This window comes from Notolepis coatsorum (genome assembly GCF_963971535.1).
Source record: "Notolepis coatsorum genome assembly, chromosome: 3".
Classification (NCBI taxonomy): domain Eukaryota; kingdom Metazoa; phylum Chordata; class Actinopteri; order Aulopiformes; family Paralepididae; genus Notolepis; species Notolepis coatsorum.
The window spans coordinates 81,281,062-81,307,851 of NC_140167.1; the positions used below are offsets into that span (position 1 = coordinate 81,281,062).

General features: G+C 43.1%; 2 protein-coding genes across 2 annotated transcripts in view; both read left to right on the forward strand.

Moving 5' to 3' along the window:
- LOC311225870 (disks large homolog 1-like) overlaps positions 1 to 12,984 on the forward strand; it is a gene marked incomplete at its 5' end in the record, with an annotated part of 66,250 nt that extends 53,266 nt beyond the window's left edge. Inside the window, 1 exon segment of the mRNA XM_084311262.1 lies at positions 7,464 to 12,984. Coding sequence (XP_084167388.1) covers positions 7,464 to 7,570 — 107 coding nt within the window. The 3' untranslated portion in view covers positions 7,571 to 12,984.
- An 11,817-nt stretch (positions 12,985 to 24,801) lies between these two features.
- Positions 24,802 to 26,790, forward strand: part of meltf (melanotransferrin) — a 54,044-nt gene continuing 52,055 nt past the window's right edge. Inside the window, exon 1 of the mRNA XM_084311263.1 lies at positions 24,802 to 25,084. Coding sequence (XP_084167389.1) covers positions 25,036 to 25,084 — 49 coding nt within the window. The 5' untranslated portion in view covers positions 24,802 to 25,035. The remainder of the gene's footprint in view (positions 25,085 to 26,790) is intronic.

Below are 26,790 nucleotides of genomic sequence, written 5' to 3' on the forward strand. Positions count from 1 at the left end.
TCTGCCTGAAAGTACATACCCAAGTAAATGGAAGATTGCTCCACTTCTACAAGGTCCATTAGCATGTTCTTGGTATCTAGGGACATCTATGTCAGAAATATTGTGTCTGGTACTATGCTTGAGTAAATTGTAATGAACCAAAGGAGAATATCAATTATTATTATATATTTTTTTCCATCTTTGACGGTGAATAACACCATGCTAACATTGAAAGTGTTAAAAAGTGAAAATCGCCACTGAGCTCATTCAGCACCTTCTTGAGATCAAGTATACACAAATCTAAGCAAATGAACAAAGGATTTACAGGTGTTTCTGTAGATACAGTACTGAATTTTGCCATCCGTACACATGCAATTTGAAATATGAATATAGAATATCAGGCCTATAAATTACCTTATTATGGCCAAGTCATACATCTATGGATCCTCTTTCCAATGGCAGAGTTAAATCTGGATTTAGTACCAGCAGGCGCCCATTACAGGGCAGCAATGACTTGAAAGCCCTGGGCCTCCTTTTTCTTAGGACTACAACGATTTCATGACGCCGTCATTTCCACACATGTAAATCATCTGGTTTCCGATGCAAAGCGCAGAGATTTTTATAATAATAAACTGTAAAGCCCTAGCCCTATTTTCAGAAATGTTGCCTAAAGGTACATGCCCAAGTAAATGGAAGATTGCTCCACTTCTACAAGGTCAATTTAAGATAAAATAAGATAAGATGATCCTTTATTAACCCCTTGGGGAAAGTCGGGTGTCAAAGCAGCATGGGGGGGGGGTACAGGGTGGGGGATACATAGCTTCACAGTCCTATACAGTCCAGTATACACTATACACTATACACTACACTATACACTTAAAGTATAGATACAAATACAGTATAATATAAAAAAGTACAAACACAAGATTGTCCAGTGATATATATGAATGAATGAATGAATGACTGAATGAATTAATTCATGAATTAATTAATGAATTAATTAATTTTTATTTAACAGATTGCAGAATGGGTACAATACAGTACGGCTCAATACACACAATTGTTAACACATCCCACGCCGGAAACGGCTTACGACGTGTTTCAAGTTCATGCGAATTCTGCCATTCCACGGCGTACAACGTTATTGAGATCATATTTCATTTTTTTGCCATGTTATTCATAATTCCCTCACGGAGCCTGGTCTGATGCAGTGGGAGCCTGCACAACTCTGCAACGCTTCAATACTGCCGCCTGGTGGATGATCGGCGAGTTGCAACTGGAAGTGGATCTCTGGAGATCTCCGGTGCATCTGGCAAATGCGTCCGGCACTCGCATATTGTTGCAGGACTGTAGACACACGTCGGTGTGTAGCGATCGCTGCCATAACGCAATAATCGATACGATTTGGGCATTTATTATGATTATACAAACCGGAAATGGGTTTAGGAGATCGCCGTCAAATAAGTGGGATCTTTTTCCTCCAGTCTCATCGTCGAACGGTAAGAGGACGCTGACGTAATTTTCAGCGCGTTTGTTTATTATTATCCATGCAAACTGCTCTGATCAATATATCACCCATACTACATAAAGCATTTACTGACGATCATGGAATTATAAACGACCCCCCCCCCGGTCATCCGCGCATGATAAGTCATAACGTTTAGGATCATGTACAGTTGACATTTTTAATATAGCGTGTATCGCCAACAAATGGCATTTGATAATCTATATATGCGTTTATGCCTATATCTCACGTTCTATGAATTACTGCAGAAAACGATAAAAACATATTTATATTCTAGACGGTATTTTCGTATGAATCTATGAATGAAAAAGTTAAACGTTCCTACATCCTGAACGATAGATAATCGATGTGGAATGGGCCATAGTAATGTCAATTTAGCAATACAATTTAAAAAGTTATAGCCCTGCAAAGAAGGTAAACATCTCCATAGGCTTAGACTGGTGGCAGTGATCAAACATTGATGGATATAAGCGTGGCAGGGAATGTGTTAACCCATTCTCCGCCGATGACGTGTTAACACGTCATACTCCGCCATGCATAATCTGCCAATGACGCCGTAAGGCGTCTTTGAGATAAATATTTCATATTTTCGTCATGGTATTCACATTTCACCCACGGAGTCTTGGCTGGTGCTGTAGGACTCCGCTCAACTCTGCAACGCTTCAATACCGCCACCTCGTGGCCGATCGACGAGTTGCCAAACCGGAAGTGGCCGGAAGTGCTTGGTCCGTCCCCTATTCTGTCTGGCCACTCGTTATCGCTCCCGGGACTCAATCCAGACACCGTGGATATCGATCCGTTGCCATAACTCAATTAACAACATGATTTGGACGTATATTAGTATTATACAAACCGGAACTGGATCACCTCGATCAACATCACATAACTGGGATCTGTTTGCGCCAGTGTGATCGCCCAACGGTAAGAGGAGGCTGACGTTACTTTCAGCCTGTTTGTTTATTATTATCCATACAAACTGCTCTGATCAATATATCACCCATACTACATAAATGATTTAACGTCGGCCACGGAATTATAAACGACCCCCCCCCCCCCCTCCGTTCACCCGCAGATGATAAGTCATAACGTCTAGGACCATGTACAGTTGACATTTTTAATATAACGTTCATCGGTGTCATATAGAATTTGATCATCTAATATATGCATTTATGTCTATATCTCACGTTCTAGGAAATACTGCAGAAAACGATAAAAACATATTTATACTCTAGACGGTATTTTTGTATGAATGTGTCAATGAAAAAGTAAAACGTTCCTACATCCTGAACGATAGATAATTGATGTTGAATGGGCCATAGTAATGTCAATTTAGCAATACAATTTAAAAAGTTATAGCCCTGCAAAGAAGGTGAACATCTCCATAGACAAATAGCGCTAGCAGAGATCAAACAGCGATAGATATAAGCTCCGGCAGAGAATGGGTTAAGGGGATGCAGACCAGAGAAAGACGTTTGTCTTGTTTACATCAGGGTCCCCCTATATGAGTCTCTAGTGCAAAATACAAGATAGTCAGTACAGTACAGACTACTGCTTGACCTTACTCCTAGAACCCACCTCACCCCTGCCCACTTTGACAACCTAGGATGGCTTAGAGTAGACGACAGAGTACAGCAACTTGCAATGGGCCTGGTCTACAAGATACACTACACGACCAAGGTACCCATGTACATGTCAAAATACTTCCCAAAGGTCAGTGAATACCACGATCACAACACCAGAGGGAGCTCCACAAATCATGTTAAACCCAGATTCGGCTCAAACAAGGGACTAAACACGTTTCGCAATTATGCCACATCAATGTGGAACGCCCTACCCAAAGCTGTAAAGGAATGTGAATCACTACCCACTTTCAAAAACACTCTCAAAAAACACCTACGGGAGACTGCAATTCGAAACTGGCCCCTGTAAATGTCCTAACACAACCCCCTCCAATGTACAGTACAAATTACCAAGTATGGTCTTGTCAATATTCCAATGTACAGTTTTGCTTGTACAGTTGTACAGTAACCCCCACCCACCCCTCCTACCCAACCTCCCTCCCCCCACTCCTACCCAACCTCCCCCCCCCCCCCCACCCACCCAACCACCTCCAATGTACAGTACCCCCCACCCCCCACCTACCCAACCTCCTCCAATGTACAGTTTCTACGTCAAATGTATATACTTTTTCTCTGGACTCTTTTCGTATCACAAACAGTACTGTATTTGCAAATCTGGTATGTCATAAATGTATAGATGTAGCAGTACTGTCTATCTAGGGGCCCCCCAGGGCTGTGTTCTGAGTCCCCTCCTCTACTCCCTGTACACACACGACTGTGTGGCTCAGCGGAGTAGCAACACAATCATCAAATTTGCTGACGACACAGTGGTGGTGGGCCTGATCTCTGCCAACGACGAGAGGGCCTACCTGGAAGAGGTCAAGGTCCTGGCGGGATGGTGCCAGGAAAACAGCCTCTCCCTGAACATCAGCAAAACAAAGGAGATGATTGTGGACTTCAGGAGGTCGGGGGTCAAGGACTACAGCCCCCTCAGCATCGACGGGGCACCGGTTGAGAGAGTCAACAGCTTTAAGTACCTCGGAGCCTACATATCCGAGGACTTGACATGGACCACACACATTGACAGTGTTGTGAAGAAGGCACGACAACGCCTCTACTTCCTCAGGCGCCTAAGGAAGTTCCAAGTCAGTCAGAAGATCCTTAAGAACTTCTACTCATGTACAATAGAGAGCATCCTGACTGGCAACATCACCTCCTGGTTTGGGAATAGCACTGCACAAGACCGAAGCAGACTACAAAGAGTGACACGTTCAGCCGAACGCACAATTGGAGGGGGGCTCCCCACCCTCCAGAACATTTACAACAAGCGGTGCATGGGCAAGGCTAAGAGAATCATTAAAGACTCCAGTCACCCGAACAACTGCCTCTTTGAACTGCTGCGGTCAGGCAAGCGATACCGGAGTCTCAAGGCGAGCACAGAAAGACTCAGAAGAAGCTTCTATCCCCAGGCCATCAGGCTGCTAAACGAACAATGAACACTACACAACAACAACCATCAAACGCACATAGCACACACATCCACACGCACACACTCACTTTAAACAAACACACTGTAGCACCCACTCCACACACTTTATAGCACACACTCACTTTAAACAAACACACTGTAGCACCCACTCCCCACACTTTATATTTATTGATGAAGGATTGCACTACAACTCGTACACCTTACTGTAAATTGTACCTAAATTGTACCTCATCCCATTTCTGCTTTGCACTATATAGTATTGTACATTAGTACACTGCATAGTATTGTATATTATATGGTAACTCAGTTACATCTATTCTGCATCGAACATTGTATATATGTCTATACTGAACACTGTGTCCTCATTTTCTAATTCTAATTTACATGCTATACTATGTTATTTGATACTATCTTGTCTAGCACAGTCTCTGGAGCGTAACAGTAAGAAGCATTTTGTATGAAAGTATTCTGTACTTCTGTATGACAACTGTTAAAGAAACTTGAACTTGAAACTATCTGTATGTCATATATGTCATATATGTTACGATGAATTGAAAATGGGGGACCCTGATGTAAACAAGACAAAAGTCTTTCTCTGGTCTGCATCCCCTTAACAATTGTATGTATTGAGCTGTACTGTACTGTACCCATTCTGCAATCTGTTAATAAAGTTTTCAATCAATCAATCAATCAAACCACAGATGAAGCTAGTATAACAAAGTGACCAAAACATCGTTCTTTCATCTCAGAAACATAGCAAAAGTACAACCATTTATTAATCAAAACGATGCTGAGAAGCTAATCCAAGGCTTTCGATGGGCTTTCGAATTTCAGAAAACTACACTTCCCAGCTCACGCCAGCCCCTGTCAATCATCTGACTTCTAGTGTGAACTTTTTTTTTTTTTAAGATTATTTTTTTTGCGTTTATCGCTTTTTGCTACTGGGCAGTCCAGTAGAGAGAGAGAGAGGAGGAACGGGAGACAGAGTAGGGGGAAAACATTCGGCAAATAACGACGGGTCCGGGAATCGAACCCGGGTTGGCCGCGCCGCGACTCAGCGCGTTATGTGGTTCACCACTGGGTCGCCCTAGTGTGAACTTTTTACGTTGTTTTCGGGATCATATCTCACAGGTCGAACTAACCTGAATGTTATTGCCCTAAAATAGAACGTAGTTAGTTTATTTACCTTTCTGTGAACGTCTAGCAAAAAAAACGTGTTGCAATCTGATGAAAAATGGCGGAGCTATTTACATTATAAAAAGTTATTGTACTAGGCGGCCGGGTAGTACAGCGGACTAAGCGCCTGTCTACCACCGCAGAGACACTGGTATCGAATCCGGCTGTCAGCGGTGCCTCCGGCTTGGCCGGCCATCATACTACTGACACAATTGGCGGTGTCAGCGGGAGGGAAGCCTGTGGGTGGTGATCTGGTCGTTGTAAACAGCGACTCCTACAGGTCGGTCAGGGCACCTGCACACGAGGAAGGGAAATGGTGAAGGTAGTGTGACCTCCCACGCGTTACACTTCACCAATAAGAGTCCATGCTGTCAGGTGAAAAGAGGCTACTGGCTGTCTCCTATGTATCGGAGGAAGCATGTGATAGACTTCAGGGCTCCCTGTGGGGGGCACATGCGCGCAATGACCAGGAAGGGGAGGGGGGAATTGGCATAGCGACTAAATTGGGATGGGAGGACAAAAAGTGAAAAAATAATTAAAGAAATGTATTGTACTTACAGTAGATTTCATTCACGGTTTTTGCTGCCCTGTCAGGGGCGCCTGGTGGTACTAAATCCAGATTGAACTCTGCCATTGAAAAGGGGAGATTTGGCCGATCCATAGATGTGTGACTAATAAGGTCATTTATAGGCCTGATATTCTATATTATATATTCATATTTAAAATTGCATGTGTCCGGATTGGTAAAATGTAGTACTGTATCTACAAAACCCTCTGTAAATCATCTGCCCTTGATTTGATCACGTCTGGTACATTTTTGCATGATGCACCGTAAAAGATGAAAAAATAAAATAAAAAAAATAAAATTGATATTCTCCTTTGGTTCATTACAAATTACTCAAGCCTAGTAATATACATAATATTTAATAGACACTGGGAATACATTCCCTGAGATCCATAGATGCCCATACATACCAAGAGAAGTGGAGCAATCTTCCATTTATTTAGGTATGTATTTTTAGGCATATTTTTTTAAAATAGTATTGATCTATTTATGACGTGAAATAAATCTCGGTCCGGTACCGATTAGGGGTTAAAGGAGTTAAGGGGTTAAAGGTGCTATAGATAACATTCAGCCACTAGATGGTGCTATAAATACCATTCAACCACTAGATGTCGCACTAGAGCACCAGCATTTAACGAATCAGGTGCATTCCACGTGGGGAAATACAAAGTAGTTGTTACATGCAAACAACATGTAAACAACAACATTCATTTTGGACTCACAAAGTTTTAAATGACAAATTAATTAATCAATAATCATTTGGGGGGCAAAAGCAATACTTTTATTCTGTACCTTTCTAAAAGCTCTGTGGATGTATTATTATATATATTTCTCTACTGTGATTAATAACAAAATGGTTACTTGTAATATATCTGTAATTCACACTTTATCTCTCTCTCTCTCCCCCCCCCTCTCTCTCTCTTTCTCTCTTGCTCTCTCTCTCTCTCACGCTCTTTCTCTCTTTCTCTCTCACCCCCTCTCTCTCTCTCTCTCTCTCCCCTGTCTCTCTCTTCTCTCTCCCTCTCTCTCTCCATCTACCCCCCCCCCTCTCTCTCTCTCTCTCTCTCTCTCTCTCTCTCTCTCTCTCTCTCTCTCTCTCTCTCTCTCTCTCTCTCTCTCTCTCTCTCTCTCTCTCTCTCTCTCTCTCTCTTTATCTCTCTCACTCTCTAGCTATGGTTCAGGGTGTGTCTTTAGAGGAGGTGTATGTTCAGGTGAAAACCATCATTGAGGAGCAATCTGGTTCCTACATCTGGATCCCTACCAAGGAGAGACTCTGAGCACACCAACACACACACTACACACACATACACACCAACACACACACACACACACTACACACACACATACACACCAACACACACACACACACACACACACACACACACACACACACACACACACACACACACACACACACACACACACACTACACACACACCAACACACTACACGGTACACACACACACACACACACACACACACATACACACCAACACACACACACTCACAATCACACACACACATACACACCAGCACTCACACACACTCTCTCTCACACGCACACACACACACAGTTGGACGAGGCTGGGACTATCTTGGGCGGCCGTTTCCTGGTGTGGGAGCGGATCTTCCTACAACAGCGCAGTTCCTTAATGTTTAAGGAAGTGGATCAAGTCGAGGCAAACATGTACAATTATCTGGGATTTACTTTCTTTATTGTTATAATGATTATGATCATGATTATCATTGTTGTCGTCGTCTTCATACTATGGAGAGATATTGCATTCATGTATGGGTTTGTAATGATGTCACAAAGAGCCACACTTTAGCACGTCGTAGCTTTAAGAGCATGTTTATGGGGAAAGAATCTTGATTCCAACACCCACCCCTCCCCCTCTTCCTCCCCCCGCATCTCCCTCCTTTCTCAAGGCATCATTCCTTTTTGTCTCTCTCTGTCTCTCTCTCTCTCTCTCTCATTCTCTCTTTGCCTTTCTCTGTCTCTATCTCTTTTTTCACTCTTTGTTTTTATCTATCTACAGTATCTATCTATCTATCTCTCTCTTTCTCTCTCATCCCTCCATTCTCTCATTGGGCTCTAGAGATAGATATTCTGACGAGGGTGCCCACAGTGTTTCTGCATCACGGGCCTGAATAAATCTATAGTTGTTTGTTTTAGAAAGGTAGCGAGGATATAATATGTAATAGCACCCTAGTTCTCCTGTCACAGAGGTGCTTGTTAACGTGTCTTGTGTCTTTTGATCAGAAGAGATGAAGGTGTAGAATGTCCTGTCACTGTAACCCATTGGAGCAGAGACTGTCTGTGTTTCCTGTGGTTCAGCAGAGTATGACCTGAAGTCTGGTGGTTCTGTCCTGTTGAAACATCATGTTCTCTGTCAGTCTCTCAGCACCTGAAGTCTGGTGGTTCTGTCCTGTTGAAACATCATGTTCTCTGTCAGTCTCTCAGCACCTGAAGTCTGGTGGTTCTGTCCTGTTGAAACATCATGTTCTCTGTCAGTCTCTCAGCACCTGAAGTCTGGTGGTTCTGTCCTGTTGAAACATCATGTTCTCTGTCAGTCTCTCAGCACCTGAAGTCTGGTGGTTCTGCCCTGTTGAAACATCATGTTCTCTGTCAGTCTCTCAGCACCTGAAGTCTGGTGGTTCTGTCCTGTTGAAACATCATGTTCTCTGTCAGTCTCTCAGCACCTGAAGTCTGGTGGTTCTGTCCTGTTGAAACATCATGTTCTCTGTCAGTCTCTCAGCACCTGAAGTCTGGTGGTTCTGCCCTGTTTTGGGACCCAACCCATAGTTTGATTGAACCACGGCAACATTATGGGAAATGTGCTCACCGTCTTCTCCAGAGTCAGACAAGAAGATAGATACCAATTTCCTCTCTGTGCGTTCAGTAGAAAGCTATCCGGCTGCAAGCTAGCCCAGTTTAGCACAAATTAATGGAAGCGGATACGGACCAGCTAGCCAAGCTGTTGGCCAAAAACACCTCTCCTGGGGTTGTAAGCTAGGCTGGTGGTCCATACCCGCTTCCATTCATTGGTATGTATCTATCTCTAAAGCACTACTAGGAGGATTGTGACGTCAATATATCATTGTAAATTCAATGTTCATACCTTGGCAGGATTACAGCAGAAACATGTTGAAACCAAAGAAAATGAAAGACAATTGAGGAGACTGAAGTCTATTGAAGGCCTCTATTTTGTACTGATATTGTATTGGTATTGTGTGATGAGTCCATTGATGTCCTCTATTTTGTACTGATATTGTATTGATATTGTGTGATGAGTCCATTGATGTCCTCTACTTTGTATTGTCATTGTGAGCGACCAGGTCAGATCCATAGAGTTCTGTGCCTTTCCACACAAAACCTGCTTTATCAAAAATAACTCCATGTTCACAGTTAGCAAGAGGCTGTTCACCCTCTCCTCTCGTCATCAAAACAAATCCTATGTGGGACGCTGCCAGAGGGAGAGAACAAAATGCTAAATCTCCTTGCAACAGGAAGCAACAGGGTTTCTGGGAAACATGGTCTTATTATGAGCATTAGGCTACCAATTGTTTCTGCAATGGTCTCATTTGTTTACTGTACTTATGCCAAGGTTTCACAACCAATCTGACAGTGATATATGATGTGATAATGTAGAAAATACTCCTTGTAGTTGCTTTAAGAAACCTCATCTCTCATCTCCCTCTCTCCTCTCCACCCGCTCTCCTCTCCATCCCTCTCTGCTCTCCATCCCTCTCTCCTCTTCTCCTCTCCTCTCTCCTCTCCATATCCCTCTCTCCTCCTATCTCCTCCTCTATCCTACTCCCTCCTCCTCTCCTCTCTAGTTCCTTTCCTTCTCTCTCCTCTCTAGTTCCTTTCCTTCTCTCTCCTCTCTAGTCCCTTTCCTCCCTTCAGGTTCAGAGTGTTGTGATCACTCTAGCACAATGAGAGGCAGTTATCTTCATCATCATCACCATCATTAGTATGTCTGTCTTCAACCTATAGCTCCATACAGAACCGGCTTCCTATGGGCATCTTAGCATGGTAGAGTTGAAGAGGTCCATTAAAGGATGACACGAGTATAATTCTACCACCCTCTGGTGGCTGGGAAAGGACACTACAACATGATCAACATTAGGTTATAACATAACGTATTCATAACGTAACATAACATAACAGTATCACCCTATTCCTTGTTTTTAAAATGATGGAATATGTATCTGAAGCCGGAAGTAGGCTTTGACTGTTTAAGTTGTTTTGATTAGTTAGGGATATAAAACAAATACTTCTGGAAAAGCAACAGATTACAAACAGAGAAAGTAGTTATGTAACATAAAAGTCAGCTTTACAGTTCAGCCATAACAATGAGTGAGAACTTATATCAGTGATGTCCTTTTATATTATTAATAATTAATTATAAATTAATTATATCAGTGGTCTAAACACTGGTGCCTCTGGGTAGAGTAGAGGTCTAATCACTGGAGTGGCTGGGTAGTGTAGAGGTCTAAACACTGGAGTGGCTGGGTAGAGTAGAGGTCTAAACACTGGAGCGGCTGGGTAGTGTAGAGGTCTAAACACTGGGGCATCTCGCTTGGATAGAGGTCTAAGCACTGGAGTGGCTGGGTAGAGTAGAGGTCTAAACACTGGAGTGGCTGGGTAGAGTAGAGGTCTAAACACTGGAGCATCTGGGTAGTGTAGAGGTCTAAACACTGTGGCGTCTGGGTAGTGTAGAGGTCTAAACACTGGGGCGTCTGGGTAGTGTAGAGGTCTAAACACTGGGGCGTCTGGGTAGTGTAGAGGTCTAAACACTGGGGCGTCTGGGTAGTGTAGAGGTCTAAGCACTGGGTCGGTTGGGTAGTGTAGAGGTCTAAGCATTGGGTCGGTTGGGTAGTGTAGAGGTCTAAGCACTAGGAGTGGCTGGGTAGTGTAGAGGTCTAAGCACTAGGAGCGGCTGGGTAGTGTAGAGGTCTAAGCACTGGAGCGGCTGGGTAGTGTAGAGGTCTAAGCACTGGAGCGGCTGGGTAGTGTAGAGGTCCAGGCACTGGGTCGGTTGGGTAGTGTAGAGGTCCAGGCACTGGGTCGGTTGGGTAGTGTAGAGGTCTAAGCACTGGGGCGTCTCGGTTGGATAGAGGTCTAAGCACTGGAGCGGCTGGGTAGTGTAGAGGTCTAAGCACTGGAGCGGCTGGGTAGTGTAGAGGTCTAAGCACTGGAGCGGCTGGGTAGTGTAGAGGTCTAAGCACTAGGAGCGGCTGGGTAGTGTAGAGGTCCAGGCACTGGAGCGGCTGGGTAGTGTAGAGGTCTAAGCACTGGAGCGGCTGGGTAGTGTAGAGGTCTAAGCACTCGGCTACCACCACAGAGACCCAAGTTCAATCCCCTGGCAGCAGTAATTCCGGCTTGGTCAGATGTTTCTGTGTTTGCGGGCAGGTGGGAATGTGGTGAGGGTACGAGTCCTGGTCGTAATTCAACCAATCGAACTGCTAGCTGTCCTGTTATCAGTTAAAGGACCGGGTCTAGTCTGAACCGCTAGCTGTCCTGTTATCAGTTAAAGGATCGGGTCTACAGTCGTCTGAACCACTAGCTGTCCTGTTATCAGTTAAAGGACCGGGTCTAGTCTGAACCGCTAGCTGTCCTGTTATCAGTTAAAGGACCGGGTCTAGTCTGAACCGCTAGCGGCAGTCTTAACCAGCACGAATGATGGTAAATGGAATTTATATAGCACTTTTATCCAAAGCGTTTTACAATTTGTTCCTCACATTCACACACTGGTGCGGAGGCAACGATGCAAGGTGCCAACCTGCTCATCGGGAGCAATTAGGGGTTAAGTGTCTTGCTCAAGGACATTTCGACACACTGTCGGGAGGAGCGGAAATCGAACCGTGAAACTTCTGATTACCAGACGACCGCTCTACCTACTGAGCCACTGTCGCCCCCTGAATGACACCTTTAAATGTTAGCATCACGCTAATCTTTGTCCGTTAGCTCAAGAAAAACCATTTCACAGGCTAAGATGTTTTTGGGAAACCGTTATCTTTGGACCTTCTCAGCCACCGTAGTTCACTTCCTGTGTCTACCCTCCCCAGCCACCCCCTCCATCCCCAGCCACCCCCTCCAAAGTGACTGGAACAACCAAATAACCCTGGACACATGTAGATAGATCCATTGGTCCATATAGAATAATTTGAAGTTACTCTTAGGCTTAAATAGTTCTTAATCCTGATAGAAAGTCCAATGAGATAATGTATTGCTTCCTTATGACAGAAAGTAAAGATTTACCTGAATTTAGTAGATGACGTGATGTTGTCAGTTGAGAGCTCTTGTCTCTGGTTGTATGTGTGTTAGCCAGGGGCCCACGCCACTGTATGTGAGGGGGGGAAGCACCGATGCAAAGTCTATTATTGTACACAGAGATGTCTCTATCTATCATATTCTAATACTTATCCTTGCTCTGACTGCCTATTTTGGTACAAACATTTAAATAAAAGTCTTTTATTGAGATTTAATGGGGAAAAACTCCTACCTGTTACCGGAAATGCTTCTTCTTTTTGCATTGTGGAACCTGTACGAATGTGAATATTCTATCTGACTGTACATATGAATATATTTTCCTTTAATTTCACCTCTACTGCTGGTTTCTATCGGTGTCTACGGTGGGTGTTGTGGAGATGAAGGCCTTCACACTAATGCAACACAATTGGAAATGTAAGTGATTTTAATAAAGAATATCAGATCGATTACACGTAGAACTCCTGCATCATTCTGTAAAACTTTACTTTATACTTTATAATTCTGATCAAATGTAGTTTCCTTTAGTGCGTTCTAACTGGGAAAGGATTAATTTACATTTACATGTAGTCATTTAGCTGACGCTTTAATCCAAAGGGATTTACAAATTGTGTACAACAAGTCAGCAGGAGGGGTGCAACTCTGGCAGCGATATTGGGTCAGTGATATTGTTCATCAAACAGTGTTGAACTTGAGTGCTACACTCTTGAGTGCATAGAGTGGTTCTCAACCTGTGGTACACAGGTGGTACTTGGGCCCCCTGCTGGTGGTACTTGAAAAAAAATATATATATATTATTATAATTTTTTTCTTTGCAGTTATTTTATTTTTTTTATCCACTTTTTCTCCCATTTTCTATATTTTCTCCCATCCCAATTTCGTATCATCCAATTCAACCCTCCCCTGTCACGGACGCTGTTTCTTGCCTCCCACAAGCCGGCTGCAATGTGGACTAAGTCATACATAGCACAAGTCCCCTCCGGTACTTGAGGTAACAGCAGTTGCATCTTTTCACCTGCGCAGCTCGATCTCTCAGTGGCGAGGAGTAACGCGTGGGAGGCTCACGCTGCCCCCGACACTTCCTGATTCTACTGCGCAGGCGCACCAACCGACCTGTAGGAGTCGCTGTCCACAGCGCCCGATCCCCACCCATCAGTTTCCCACCCCCTAATACGGCCAATGTGTATTAGTACGGACGACCAGCTAAACTGAAAGCAAATGTAGAGCGCTGGGCTCGAACTGACGAGCCCAGCATCTCCAGCATTTCGTGGCGAGCGCCTTGCCCACTACGCCACGTAGCCGCCCGCTTGCAGTTCTTTTTTTTAACAATAATTTGTGATGCCATCACACAAACTGGCATTTAAATGGTTACAATTCGAAAATGTATGGAATATGTGGTGGTTATGATCATGGGCTGAAGTTTTCAGACATGAGAGATAGAAACACTGCTGCTTGCATGGTTCAAATCACTTACCCCAAACCAGCGCCTCCTCAGGAACTCCTCCGCAGAGACGCTACAAAGCCGCGCATGTGTGTTATCATCATATCCAGCTCATATCTTCACAATAAACATCATAGAATAGGCACTGGTATTCTGAGAGTCATATTGCTGATGATTTATTGAGAGTTGTGCAACGCGACTAAAGGTTTACTGCCCCGTGTCCCTGATCAACCTCTGGACATTGATCTATAAGCCTCATAGTGTTATTATTCTAGCTGCATTATATAGAAGCCCTGTGGTGATCTGTAGCTGACACAAGCTTATTAGAACTCCTTTTCACTCACAGGGCAGAAACAGCCACGGGTTCAGTGTCAGTCAGCAGGTTCAGGGTCAGTCAGGGGGTTCAGTGTCAATCAGGTGGTTCAGTGTCAGTCAGGTGGTTCAGGGTCAGTCAGCAGGTTCCGTGTCAGTCAGGTGGTTCAGTGTCAGTCAGGTGGTTCAGTGTCAGTCACTGGTTCAGTGTCAGTCAGGTGGTTCAGTGTCAGTCAGGGGGTTCAGGGTCAGTCAGCAGGTTCCGTGTCAGTCAGGTGGTTCAGTGTCAGTCAGGTGGTTCAGTGTCAGTCAGGTGGTTCAGTGTCAGTCAGGTGGTTCAGTATCAGTCAGGTGGTTCAGTGTCAGTCAGGTGGTTCAGTGTCAGTCAGGTGGTTCAGTGTCAGTCAGGTGGTTCAGTGTCAATCAGGGGGTTCAGTGTCAGTCAGGGGGTTCAGTGTCTCGCTCAAGGATATTTGGCCACACTGCCAGGAACAAAGCGGGAACATTCAGGGAACATTCAGATCACCAGACAACGCACTACCCCCTCCTGAGGTCACTCTACCTCCTCCTGGCATCATTTCCAACCGTAGGACGTAAAATAGAACATGTCATAATTGAGCTCTAAGGTCTTCATAAACCTTGGGATGTTTCCTATAATATCATATCCTCCCCATAAAATAAAGAGAGCAGGGATCATAGGACATTATGCCTGTTTAATCTGAAGCTGGCACTGTTTGTACACGTTATCAATTAACTAAACTATACCTGATGGCTGCAGAAGTGTTTCTGTTATGATATAATTAGATTAGATTAGATTACATTTATTGTCATCATACAGTACACAAACGACAAGATGTTGTCATCTAACCAGAGTGCAACGGTAACAGTAAAGTGCATTAAAGGGGCACTTCACCAAAAATACAATGCTGATTTATTTTTCACATAGTATTCCCAGATAACTCTAAACCGTTCTGCACACATTAATCCAGTTGTGGCGAGTAAATTAGTTTGAATATGGCCACCAGTGATGTCGTCGGGGACATTGAATCCTTGTGTTGTGTTAATTTAAGACAATCCTCTCAACATCTGAATAGTGGGAGAGTAAATGAATAAATAAAAGAAATGGTGCATTTATCCAAATCCAAAGATTTGTTCCTCATATTTTCCCCCTTCACTCAAACATTCACACACCGATAGGAGGAATCAGACGACTGCTCTACCTCCTGAGCCACTGTTGCCCCTGTAGTGTACCTCTGCCAGTGTACCAATGGAGCTGATATCAGCAGAAGGTGGTCTATAAACTCACAATCAGTGAGTTATGCAGCCCTAAATTAGTATTAACCCTTCCACTACCAAATGGTTAACCCTTTCACTCTGACAATACATAAGATTAAACCTTTCACTGCCACAAGACAAATGGTTAACCCTTTCACAACCACACTACATAATGTTAACCCTTTCACTACCACACTGTTTTTTTTTATTCATTAAAAGGTATCATATTTCCACTTTCCATGACTTATATTATGTTGTTGCCATACATCATTTTTAAGGGTTTTACCTCCTGCAGAGAACAAAGGGTTTTTCCATAATGGACATGATGGTAAGGCAGTGGTTCTCACCCTGTGGTACGCGTACCACCGGTGGTACTTGGGCCCCCTGCTGGTAGTACTTAAAAAAATATATATATATATTATAATCTTTTTGCAGTCAGGCCACTGAACTTAGAAGCAGGCCAGGCCAGTGTTTCTAGTTGCGGTGGCGCGATAGTTAGATAACCTAAGTGGGGAACAACCAGGTTCACTGTGACAGAGAGTAATGCAGTCTAAACAGTCATAAATCTTTTATTCAGCTTCAGCCCTGATCATAACCATTTTTATTTTTAGATTTTTAGTTTTTTGTAATGTCAGATAAAAAATTAAATACTGCCACTTTTCTGAAAAGAGTTGTTGTTAAATCTGACATTATAAAAAACAAAAAATCCATCAAAATCAGTGTTGTTGCTAATCACATGCTAGCCTGTAATAATCCCCCCCAGAAAGATTTACTTTGCATTTGATATATTGAAAATATTTCACTTTTTGTGTGTTTTTTTTACAATAATTTGTGATGCCATCACACAAACTGGCATTTAAAGGGTTACAATTCAAAAATGTATTGAATATGTGGTGGTTATGATCATGGGCTGAAGTTTAATAAAAGATTTATGAAAGAAAAAGTGGAAAAAAAATTCAGCATAAAATATTTGTATTGCGTTTTTGAAGAGGACAATTTAGTTCCCTAATGGTAAGAGTGAGTATTCTTTTTCAATCTGACATTACAAAAAAATAGAAATCCATCTAAATCAGTGTTGTTGCTAATCATTGACATTATGCTAGGCTGTAATAATCCCCCCAAGAAAAATCCACTTTGCATTTGATATATTGAAGATATTTACCTTTTTGTGTTTTTTTTTTTTTTTACAATAATTTGTGATGCCTATCACAAACACTGGCACTTAAAGCGTAACATTTCAAAAAGTCTTTGTAACAAAAAAATCCTGGTGGGGGACCCTCAGACCCCCTGCTTAAAAAGTGGCCTGACTGGGGCTATATTTCACACTATATTTCCCAGCCTGAATTATTTTCCCAGTCCGGCCCTTCTTATGTGAGGTGTCAATGGACAACAACATGCTGTTCAAGTTCAAGTTTCAATTTCAAGTTTCTTTATTAGTTGTCATACAGAAGTACAGAATACTTTTATACAAAATGCTTCTTTCTGTTACGCTCCAGAGACTGTGCTAGACAAAAATAGATAAGTATAAAATAAGTATAGCAAGTATAAAATAGAAGTCAAGTACGTAGACACAAGTATTCAGTATGTACATATATACAATGTTCAATGCAGAGTAGAAGTAACTGAGTTACCATACAATATACTATACAATATAATAATATACAATATACTATACAGTGCAAAGCAGAAATGGGATGAGGTACAATTTAGGTACAATTTACAGTAAGGTGTAATGAGGCATGGGTTGTAGTGCAAATTCTTTACCAATAAATATAAAGTGTGTTTAGGTGTTCTAAAGTGGGTAAAGTGGGTGCTGCAGTGAGTTGTTTGTTTAAAGTGAACCGGCGACCTTCCGGTCACAAACCCGCTTCTCTAACCATTAGGCCACCACTGCCCCCTAGTGTTATTGTTCGTTGAGCATCCTGATGGCCTGGGGATAGAAGCTTCTTCTGAGTCTCTCTGTACTTGCCATGAGACTCCGGTATCGCTTGCCTGACCGCAGCAGTTCAAAGAGGCAGTTGTTTGGGTGGCTGGAGTCTTTGATAATTCTCTTAGCCTTACCCATGCACCGCTTGTTGTAAATGTCCTGGAGAGTGGGAAGCCCCCCTCCAATTGTGCGTTCGGCTGAACGGGCCACTCTCTGTAGTCTGCTACGGTCTTGTGCGGTGCTATTCCCAAACCAGGAGGTGATATTGCCAGTCAGGATGCTCTCTATTGTACATGAGTAGAAGTTCTTAAGGATCTTCTGACTGACTTGGAACTTCCTTAGGCGCCTGATGAAGTTCAAGTTTCAAGTTTCTTTAATAGTTGTCATACAGAAGTACAGAATACTTTTATACAAAATGCGTCTTACTGTTTCGCTCCAGAGACTGTGTTAGACAAGATAGTATGAAATAAAATAGTATAGCATGTAAAATAGAAGTAAAAATAGAGGTCACAGTGTTCAGTATAGACATATGTACAATGTTCGATGCAGAATAGAAGTAACTGAGTTACCATACAATATACAATATACTATGCAATGTACTAATATACAATACTATATAGTGCAGAGCAGAAATGGGATGAGGTACAATTTAGGTACAATTTACAGTAAGGTGTGCGAGTTGTAGTGCAAATCCTTTACCAATAAATATAAAGTGTAAAGTGTGTTTAGGTGTTCTAAAGTGTGTAAAGTGGGTGCTGCAGTGAGTTGCCTGTTTAAAGTGAGTGTGTGCGTGTGGATGTGTGTGCTGTGTGCATTTGATGGTTGCTGCATAGTGTTTATTGTTCGTTGAGCAGCCTGATGGCCTGGGGATTTCTGTGCTCGCCTTAAGACTCCGGTATCGCTTGCCTGACCGCAGCAGTTCAAAGAGGCAGTTGTTCGGGTGGCTGGAGTCCTTGATGATTCTCTTAGCCTTCCCCCTGCACCGCTTGTTGTAAATGTTCTGGAGGGTGGAAAGCCCCCCTCCAATTGTGTGTTCGGCTGAACGTGTCACTCTTTGTAGTCTGCTACGGTCTTGTGCAGTGCTATTCCCAAACCAGGAGGTGATGTTGCCAGTCAGGATGCTCTCGATTGTACATGAGTAGAAGTTCCTAAGGATCTTCTGACTAGAGTCAGTAGAGGCGTTGCCGTGCCTTCTTCACAACACTGTCAATGTGTGTGGTCCATGTCAAGTCCTCGGATATGTGGACTCCGAGGTACTTAAAACTGTTCACTCTCTCAACCGGTGCCCCGTCGATGCTGAGGGGGCTGTAGTCCCTGACCCCCGACCTCCTAAAGTTCACAATCATCTCCTTTGTTTTGCTGACGTTCAGGGAGAGGCTGTTCTCTTGACACCATCCCGCTAGAACCTTGACCTACTCCAGGTAGGCCCTCTCGTCATTTGCAGAGATCAGGCCCACCACTACTGTGTCGTCAGCAAATTTGATGAATGTGTTGTTGTTCCGCTGTACCACACAGTCATGTGTGTACAGGGAGTAGAGGAGGGGACTCAGAACACAGCCCTGGGGGGCCCCTATGTTGAGAGTGATGGATGAGGAGGTGCAGTTGCCTGCTCTCACCACCTGGGGTCTGCCCGTCAGGAAGTCCAAGACCCACTGGCAGAAGTCATAGTTCAAGCCCAGGTCCCTGAGTTTGGTTATGAGTTTGGAGGGGACTATGGTATTGAATGCTGAGCTGTAGTCGATGAACAGCATTCTCACATAGTTCCCCTGCCTTTTGTCCAGGTGTGATGCTGCTGTGTGCAGCACATGGGCTATGGCGTTCTCCGTGGACCTGTTGGGGCGGTATGCAAATTGCAGGGGGTCCAGGTTGATGGGGAGGGAGGAGCAGATGTAGCCCTTTACTAGCTTCTCAAAGCACTTCATGGCTATGGAGGTGAGAGCTACAGGGCGGTAGTCGTTGAGGCAAGCAGGCTTGGATTTTTTGGGTACAGGGATAATAGTGGACTTCTTCAGACTGCTGTGTGTGTGTGTGTGTGTGTGTGTGTGTGTGTGTGTGTGTGTGTGTGTGTGTGTGTGTGTGTGTGTGTGTGTGTGTGTGTGTGTGTGTGTGTGTGTGTGTGTGTGTGTGTGTGTGTGTGTGTGTGTGATGTTGTTATTGTTAATGAGAATAACAGAGAGGTTCTGATCCTAGAAGTTGGTTGCACGTTTGACCACAGTCTAGAGGAAGCCTTTACAACCAAAATGTTAAAATATCAACTGTTAGACAATACCGTATCACAACTCGGCTACAACTGTAAACTTTTAGTCTTCATATTTGGAAGCATGTCCATAAGTTGGGTGTTAGAGGCCTTCAGTTGGCCGGTCTTCCAAAGAGAAGAGTGTAGTATATTCCTACAGAATCCTACAATAATCTAAGGTTATTGTAGTACAGTACAATGGGATTGCTTATCTGGAAGGAGGAGAAAGGGATCATACGTGATAGAATTGTTGGTCTCCTCATCTGACTTAAAGCAGATGAAGAATAAACGTGTAGCCAGACAAACCAGAACTGTAGTTCAACTCTTCTGATTTATTTGAGCCAGGGCCAAGAGTGAATAAAAGGTTGCCTTTCACATACAAGGATTATCAGAAAACATTAACATGGCTGCCGTGTACAGGAATCAACAAGGTTTGCATCTCAAACCCCAATATGTACATAAAACAGTCACTCGTTAACATAATTTGAACATAGAGAATTTACTGTACACATTACACATGAGTAAATCTGGTGTACAGATCAGGGATCTGTACATTACTCTAATCTATAAACAACCATTGGTGTGTCCCATGATTTACTCACGTAAAATTCAATCAGCTCACAGTAGTCTCTGGGTAGGGAGCGGTTGGAGCCGCAGACCTGGGGGGGTCTGGGCTCCTGAATAACACTATGTTTGCCCTTATATCCTATAATTTCTAGCCAATAATAGCACATTTTCCTAATATGGTTGGTCCAATCCGGCGTCTTCTTGTGGGGGGGTTGGTTCTTGTCTCCGGGTGGGGTGGTGTGATGTCATCTTCCCTCAGTGATAAGAAGGGGGGTCTTTATGGCCCCCCTTCCTTGATGTGGTCTCAGTGATCAGAAGGGGGGTCTTTATGGCCCCCCCTTCCTTGATGTGGTCTTTCAACTCAACTGATTACAGAGGCCTGTTCCAATAAACCTTTTACCAACTGTATCTCCCGTATATATGAATTTACACATTTCTAATATTATGGTTTACTCTTTTGATACTAAACAGTTGATTAATAGATAACTCTGTTTGTGACTTAGTGTCCATGACTAATCATCTCTTCAACAAGTCTAAACTGGTCTGCCCTGTGGTCAACCCAGCTGTCTCTGATCAGCATTTACATACAGTCAGTTCGAGAAGGTGTCGTTTGTTCCCTAATTTAGTCATTGCTTGAGTGGGGGTTGAAATAACTGTTGCTGTTGTTATCTGATGCAACTGTCTCAACTGACAGTTGAGACTGTTTAGCCACTGAGTCCACTCTGCTATTGAAAGGTACATCTGGCTTTACATTTATGGTTCTCCAATTTATTCACACATATTAATTATGAAATTCAACGTCAATATTTACCACAAGAGCCAAACAATTAGTTAAATATTGCTCAGTGTCAGCAATTATTGGCAGCCGGGCAATTTGGAGAAGACGCTGCTATCTGTATCCATGAGCTGTGTGTTGATTGTTCATCATCCATGTGAGTCTGTAACTTTGGTTGCCATTGTCAATTTGGGCACGATTGTATCGGAATAATCCCACAATGTACAAGTGCACTGAAAATATTTGTGTCCTTTAAATATTGTCTTTATGTGGACATAAATAAAGATTCTAAATGTGTGTGTGTGTGTGTGTGTGTGTGTGTGTGTGTGTGTGTGTGTGTGTGTGTGTGTGTGTGTGTGTGTGTGTGTGTGTGTGTGTGTGTGTGTGTGTGTGTGTGTTTGTGTGTGTGTGTGTGTGTGTGTGTGTGTGTGTGTGTGTGTGTGTGTGTGTGTGTGTGTGTGTGTGTGAGAGAGTGTGAGAGAGAGAGAGAGAGAGAGAGAGAGAGAGAGAGAGAGAGAGAGAGAGAGAGAGAGAGAGAGAGAGAGAGAGAGAGAGAGAGAGAGAGAGAGAGAGAGAGAGAGAGAGAGAGAGAGAGAGAGAGAAAGAGAGAGAGAGAGAGAATAAAGTACAATTGCTTGCTGTGTGTGTGAGAGAGAGAGAGAGAGAGAGAGAGAGAGAGAGAGAGAGAGAGAGAGAGAGAGAGAGAACTGGCAAAGGCAGCCATGATGAAGTTGAGCTTCATCCAGTAGAATGAAAACGTTTATAAAAGATACCTTCATTTGACTTTTTAAACTATATTTGATAATTTATTCTGGTAGATCATGACATTACTTTTCAAATTGTGTATAATAATGTGTATATTTGTATCTTCTTCCTTACTGCCCCCACTACTGGGTCCATCACTACTAGCATAGATTTCAACTTTATTTTCAATTCTAGTGAAGATAACATGTTTTTTTCTATTGGATGAAATGGTGCAGCGATAGAAACATTGTATTCAAATATTTTATTCAATAAAGCCTCAACAAAGAGTTGGAACAGTATATACAGAATATAGATGTGATGTCAGTCTGAATCAGAGCATTCTCTGCCTCATTGAATTCTGAATCATCAGATTCCAATGAACCCTCAAATTCTGAAAATGGGAGTAGTCACCACTCACCAACTTCCCCATCTTCTCTAGTCACCCCCACACTTTCTATTTGACCCATGACTTCTCAGCAGAGCCCAGACAAAACTTCCCTTTTCCTAAAAACTCTGCTAATACTGAGTCACTATTGAGAACATGAGAGAGAGATTAACAAGTAAAGCGTATTTTATAGACAAACTGAAATATATCTTACCTTGCCGTTCAAAAGTTACATTTTCACTGACTCTCTTGATTTCTGGGTCAAAATTATGGTACAGATGTTGTAACCAGAACCGTTGCGGTCGAGGATTACATGAAAAAGTGTGTATTTGAATTAAGTACATTTGCTGAAATACATGCAGTTGTTCTTAATTTTCTCACTTGCTATGTGAGAATGTTAATTATTATGTTCTCAATGCCTCTTGCATTGTATGAGAATTGTGTGGAAGAGTTTGCTACCCCTTTGTACATTGTGGCTGTGTCTGACAAAAGTTAACAATAAATAATGTTATTAGGAATACATTTGCCTGCGTGAACTGTGCATAGCTGAATAGACTGTATTTTAACGTCGGTCATATGGTGGTACTTGGAGAGCCAGCTACGTCCCCCCAATCGATTACTGGCACAAACTACAATCTACAATATCTAAATAAATTTGGAACAACAAGCGGCCGAGAATCAAAAGAACCACTGCTCAGCGCAGGAAGCAAGACGGGGGTCTGGCAATCCCGGATTTTAAATATTTCTGGTCCTTCTCAGTCTCACTGAGGCCCCTGATTAACTGGTTTGACCCTGAGGTTGTGGGGTCCCATGGGGTCGGCCACTACATTGACACCCCTTTTTTAGACTCATTGGAGACAGAACAACCCCAAGGGGCTTTGTTTCAGATTTCTATACACTCTTACTCAAGTCCACATACAAGAACCTCCCATTAGATATAATTTGGCGAGAGGACATTCCAGAACTGGACCCTGAGTTTGATTGGGATGATGTCTGGACTAATATTACACAAATTATTACACAAAGTATTTAACACCAACCACTTTGAAAGAAGTCATCCAGGCTCTGGTTTTGTCACATCTTGAGTACTGTCCTGTCATATGGTCATCAGCAGCAAAAACACATATACAGAAACTACAAATAGCTCAAAATAAGGCTGCCAGACTAGCTCTCCACTGTTCAAAGCGCACTAACATTGGAGTTATGCACAGAAATGTATCATGGCTTCCGGTTGAGAAACGTCTGCAATCCTGTCTCATTACTTTTCTCAGAAATGTTCAAGTTGTCAAAAAACCACAGTATTTTTATGATCATATAGTTTACATAAGAGAAGAACATGACCATATGACCAGACAAGCTACATCAGGCCATCTACTGGCACCTAAACCCAGAACAAATCTACTAAAATCTTCTGTGACCCCCGCTGAGAGCCACATTGACCATCTGTCCCCGGTGAGAGCCACATTGACCATCTGTCCCCGGTGAGAGCCACATTGACCATCTGTCCCCGGTGAGAGCCACATTGACCATCTGTCCCCAGTGAGAGCCACATTGACCATCTGTCCCCGGTGAGAGCCACATTGACCATCTGTCCCCGGTGAGAGCCACATTGACCATCTGTCCGCCGGTGAGAGCCACATTGACCATCTGTCCCCGGTGAGAGCCACATTGACCATCTGTCCCCGGTGAGAGCCACATTGACCATCTGTCCCCGGTGAGAGCAACATTGACCATCTGTCCCCGGTGAGAGCCACATTGACCATCTGTCCCCGGTGAGAGCCACATTGACCATCTGTCCCCGGTGAGAGCCACATTGACCATCTGTCCCCGGTGAGAGCCACATTGACCATCTGTCCGCCGGTGAGAGCCACATTGACCATCTGTCCCCGGTGAGAGCCACATTGACCATCTGTCCCCGGTGAGAGCCACATTGACCATCTGTCCCCGGTGAGAGCCACATTGACCATCTGTCCCCGGTGAGAGCAACATTGACCATCTGTCCCCGGTGAGAGCCACATTGACCATCTGTCCCCAGTGAGAGCAACATTGACCATCTATCCCCGGTGAGAGCCACATTGACCATCTGTCCCCGGTGAGAGCCATATTGACCATCTGTCCCCGGTGAGAGCCACATTGACCATCTATCCCCGGTGAGAGCCACATTGACCATCTTAGCAAGTTGCCCGTTGTGTCGATGCCTTCAGACCACACTATTTGGCTTCCTGGTTGTTAATTAAAGCTTCATAGCGGGTTCAGTGAATCAGTCTGTTTGTTTACAGGGAATAACTTCCCTCTTAGACTCACTGGCCGTTGGACTGAATACCTCTACCTCTCTCTCAGCCTGACCGCACCGTGGAAAAGCCCCAGACGCGGCCAGGAGAGGGGGAGGAGAGGCGCGGTTCTGCCAGTCAAAGCCCCCTCTGTCCCAGCTCCCTCTAGTCTAGCAGAGACGTGTCAGCTTCAGGTACACAGGAATACCTAGAAAACATCACACTTTTACACACCAAAAGCCCCGGTGGACTCCTGATGCATAAACATCATACGATCGTGCTGTAAAATAGTGAATATACCGTCTATAACTTCTATAAATCTATAAAAATCAGGAACGTAAGCTTCAGCATTACACACGTGGTGTTGCTTGTTGGACTTTGGGTTCTGGAAGAGGTAGTCGGAGCCGGTTTATAAGAGTCTCACTCGCCGCACGTTGGACTTTGGGTTCTGGAGGAGGAAGTCTGTCTGTTATAAAGGAGAAGAGAAGGGAATTAAGGAGCTCTTTGATGTGCAGAGAGAGACGGGAGTGACCATGGCTACGTGCAAAATCCTGACTGCTCTGCTATTAATGTTCAACACTGGTAAGAATTATTATTATTATTATTATTATTATTATTATTATTATTATTATTATTATTATTATTATTATTATTATTATTATTATTATTATTTCTATTTTTATGTTGATTGAAAAACTGGATCTACAGACCCAAAAATATATTAGACCAGTTTGAGATTGATCTTCGGACTAAAACTTCTATTCATTTTAGTCAGTTCATGTGATTTAGTTTTTATTTAGTTTTAGCCATCGACAGCTCGTAGTCTTGTCAGGTCATTTTTTGTCAACTTTTTGTCAGTTTTACCGCCATCTGTCTAGGCTGGGGGGCAGACCCTCTGTGGGCCTGTATGTATATCACACTATGAATGAACTCCAACTTAAAGCTGGAGATTGTCAAGTCAGGTCAAGAGTTTTATTTGTCACGGCGTACAAGTATACAATGAAATGCGGGGGGTCTTGCCCACAACGATTGTGCATAATACAATAATAATAATATAATAAGAATCCAATAGAACGACATTGTGCAATAATACAAGTAATCAAAGTAGGGCATATCGGTATATGTACATGAGTTTTTACAGAGCATGGTAGGACATGCTAGGTCCTGTGCAATACACTGTTAGCTATACGGATGAGGCACTGGGTCTTTATGTACACTGCTATACAATGCTATATTATACAATCTCAAGTTATACTATACTATTCTTAAAGTGACCTTTCCTTTTGTAAAGTGGCCATCCCCTCTGTTGCAGAGTTTAAAACGTGATCTCCAACCTTTGTCAATCAAGTTGTACGTGTTTTAATTGATTTGTTATCCTTTGTCTTGTTGTGATTTTATATGCTGTGTGATTTCATTTCCTTTTATGCTTATTCCTGTATGTACACTCGACGTGACTGTAAATGAGGGAAAACTCAGTCACCTTTTGAGTTTAAATAACGGTTTGAATCTCTTTAAAGGGAAAAGGTTTCTTAATAAACTGAATGCCCATTAGTTAATTAGACAAACTTATCTTTTTTTTCTTGTTTGTTTCATGATATCTAGTTTTGATCAGTTAACAACATGAACAGTGAGTGAGTGGGCTATGAGCTTTGGGCTAAACTACTGTTCCATGGTATAGTGTTCTCACACGTTATATTGTTGCAGTGCCAGCAATGCTGGCAGCTCTTACTTATTCCAGGAACACTCCAACATTATGGGAAACACACTTACCGTCTCCTCCAGAGTCAGAAAAGAAGATAGAATCCAATTTCCTCTCTTCATGCGTTCAGTAGAAAGCTATCTGGCTGCAAGATAGCCCAGCTTAGCACAAATGAATGGAAGCAGATATGGACCAGCTAGCCAAAAACACTTCTCCCAGTGTTTTAAGCTAGGCTTCCATTAATTTGCCAGATAGCTTTCTACTGAACGCACAGAGAGGAAATTGGTATCTATCTTCCTGTCTGACTCTGGAGAATACGGTAAGTGTGTTTCCCATAATGTTGGAGTGTTCCTTTAACTGATGTTGGTGCTGAAATCGGCAATGTATGTTGCCTTGTATTGTTGCCATGTGGCCATGTTATTCTATGATAAAACACATGATAAAACACACACCTCTATAGGTGGAAGATGTAAATGGGGTTGAAAGAGGTCATGGGTACTTCATTTTAATGTTATCAAATAAGTGAACGACTCACCTACAAATGTAATATTTTCTATATGTCTCTCTATGTCTCTGGTCTCGGTCTCTC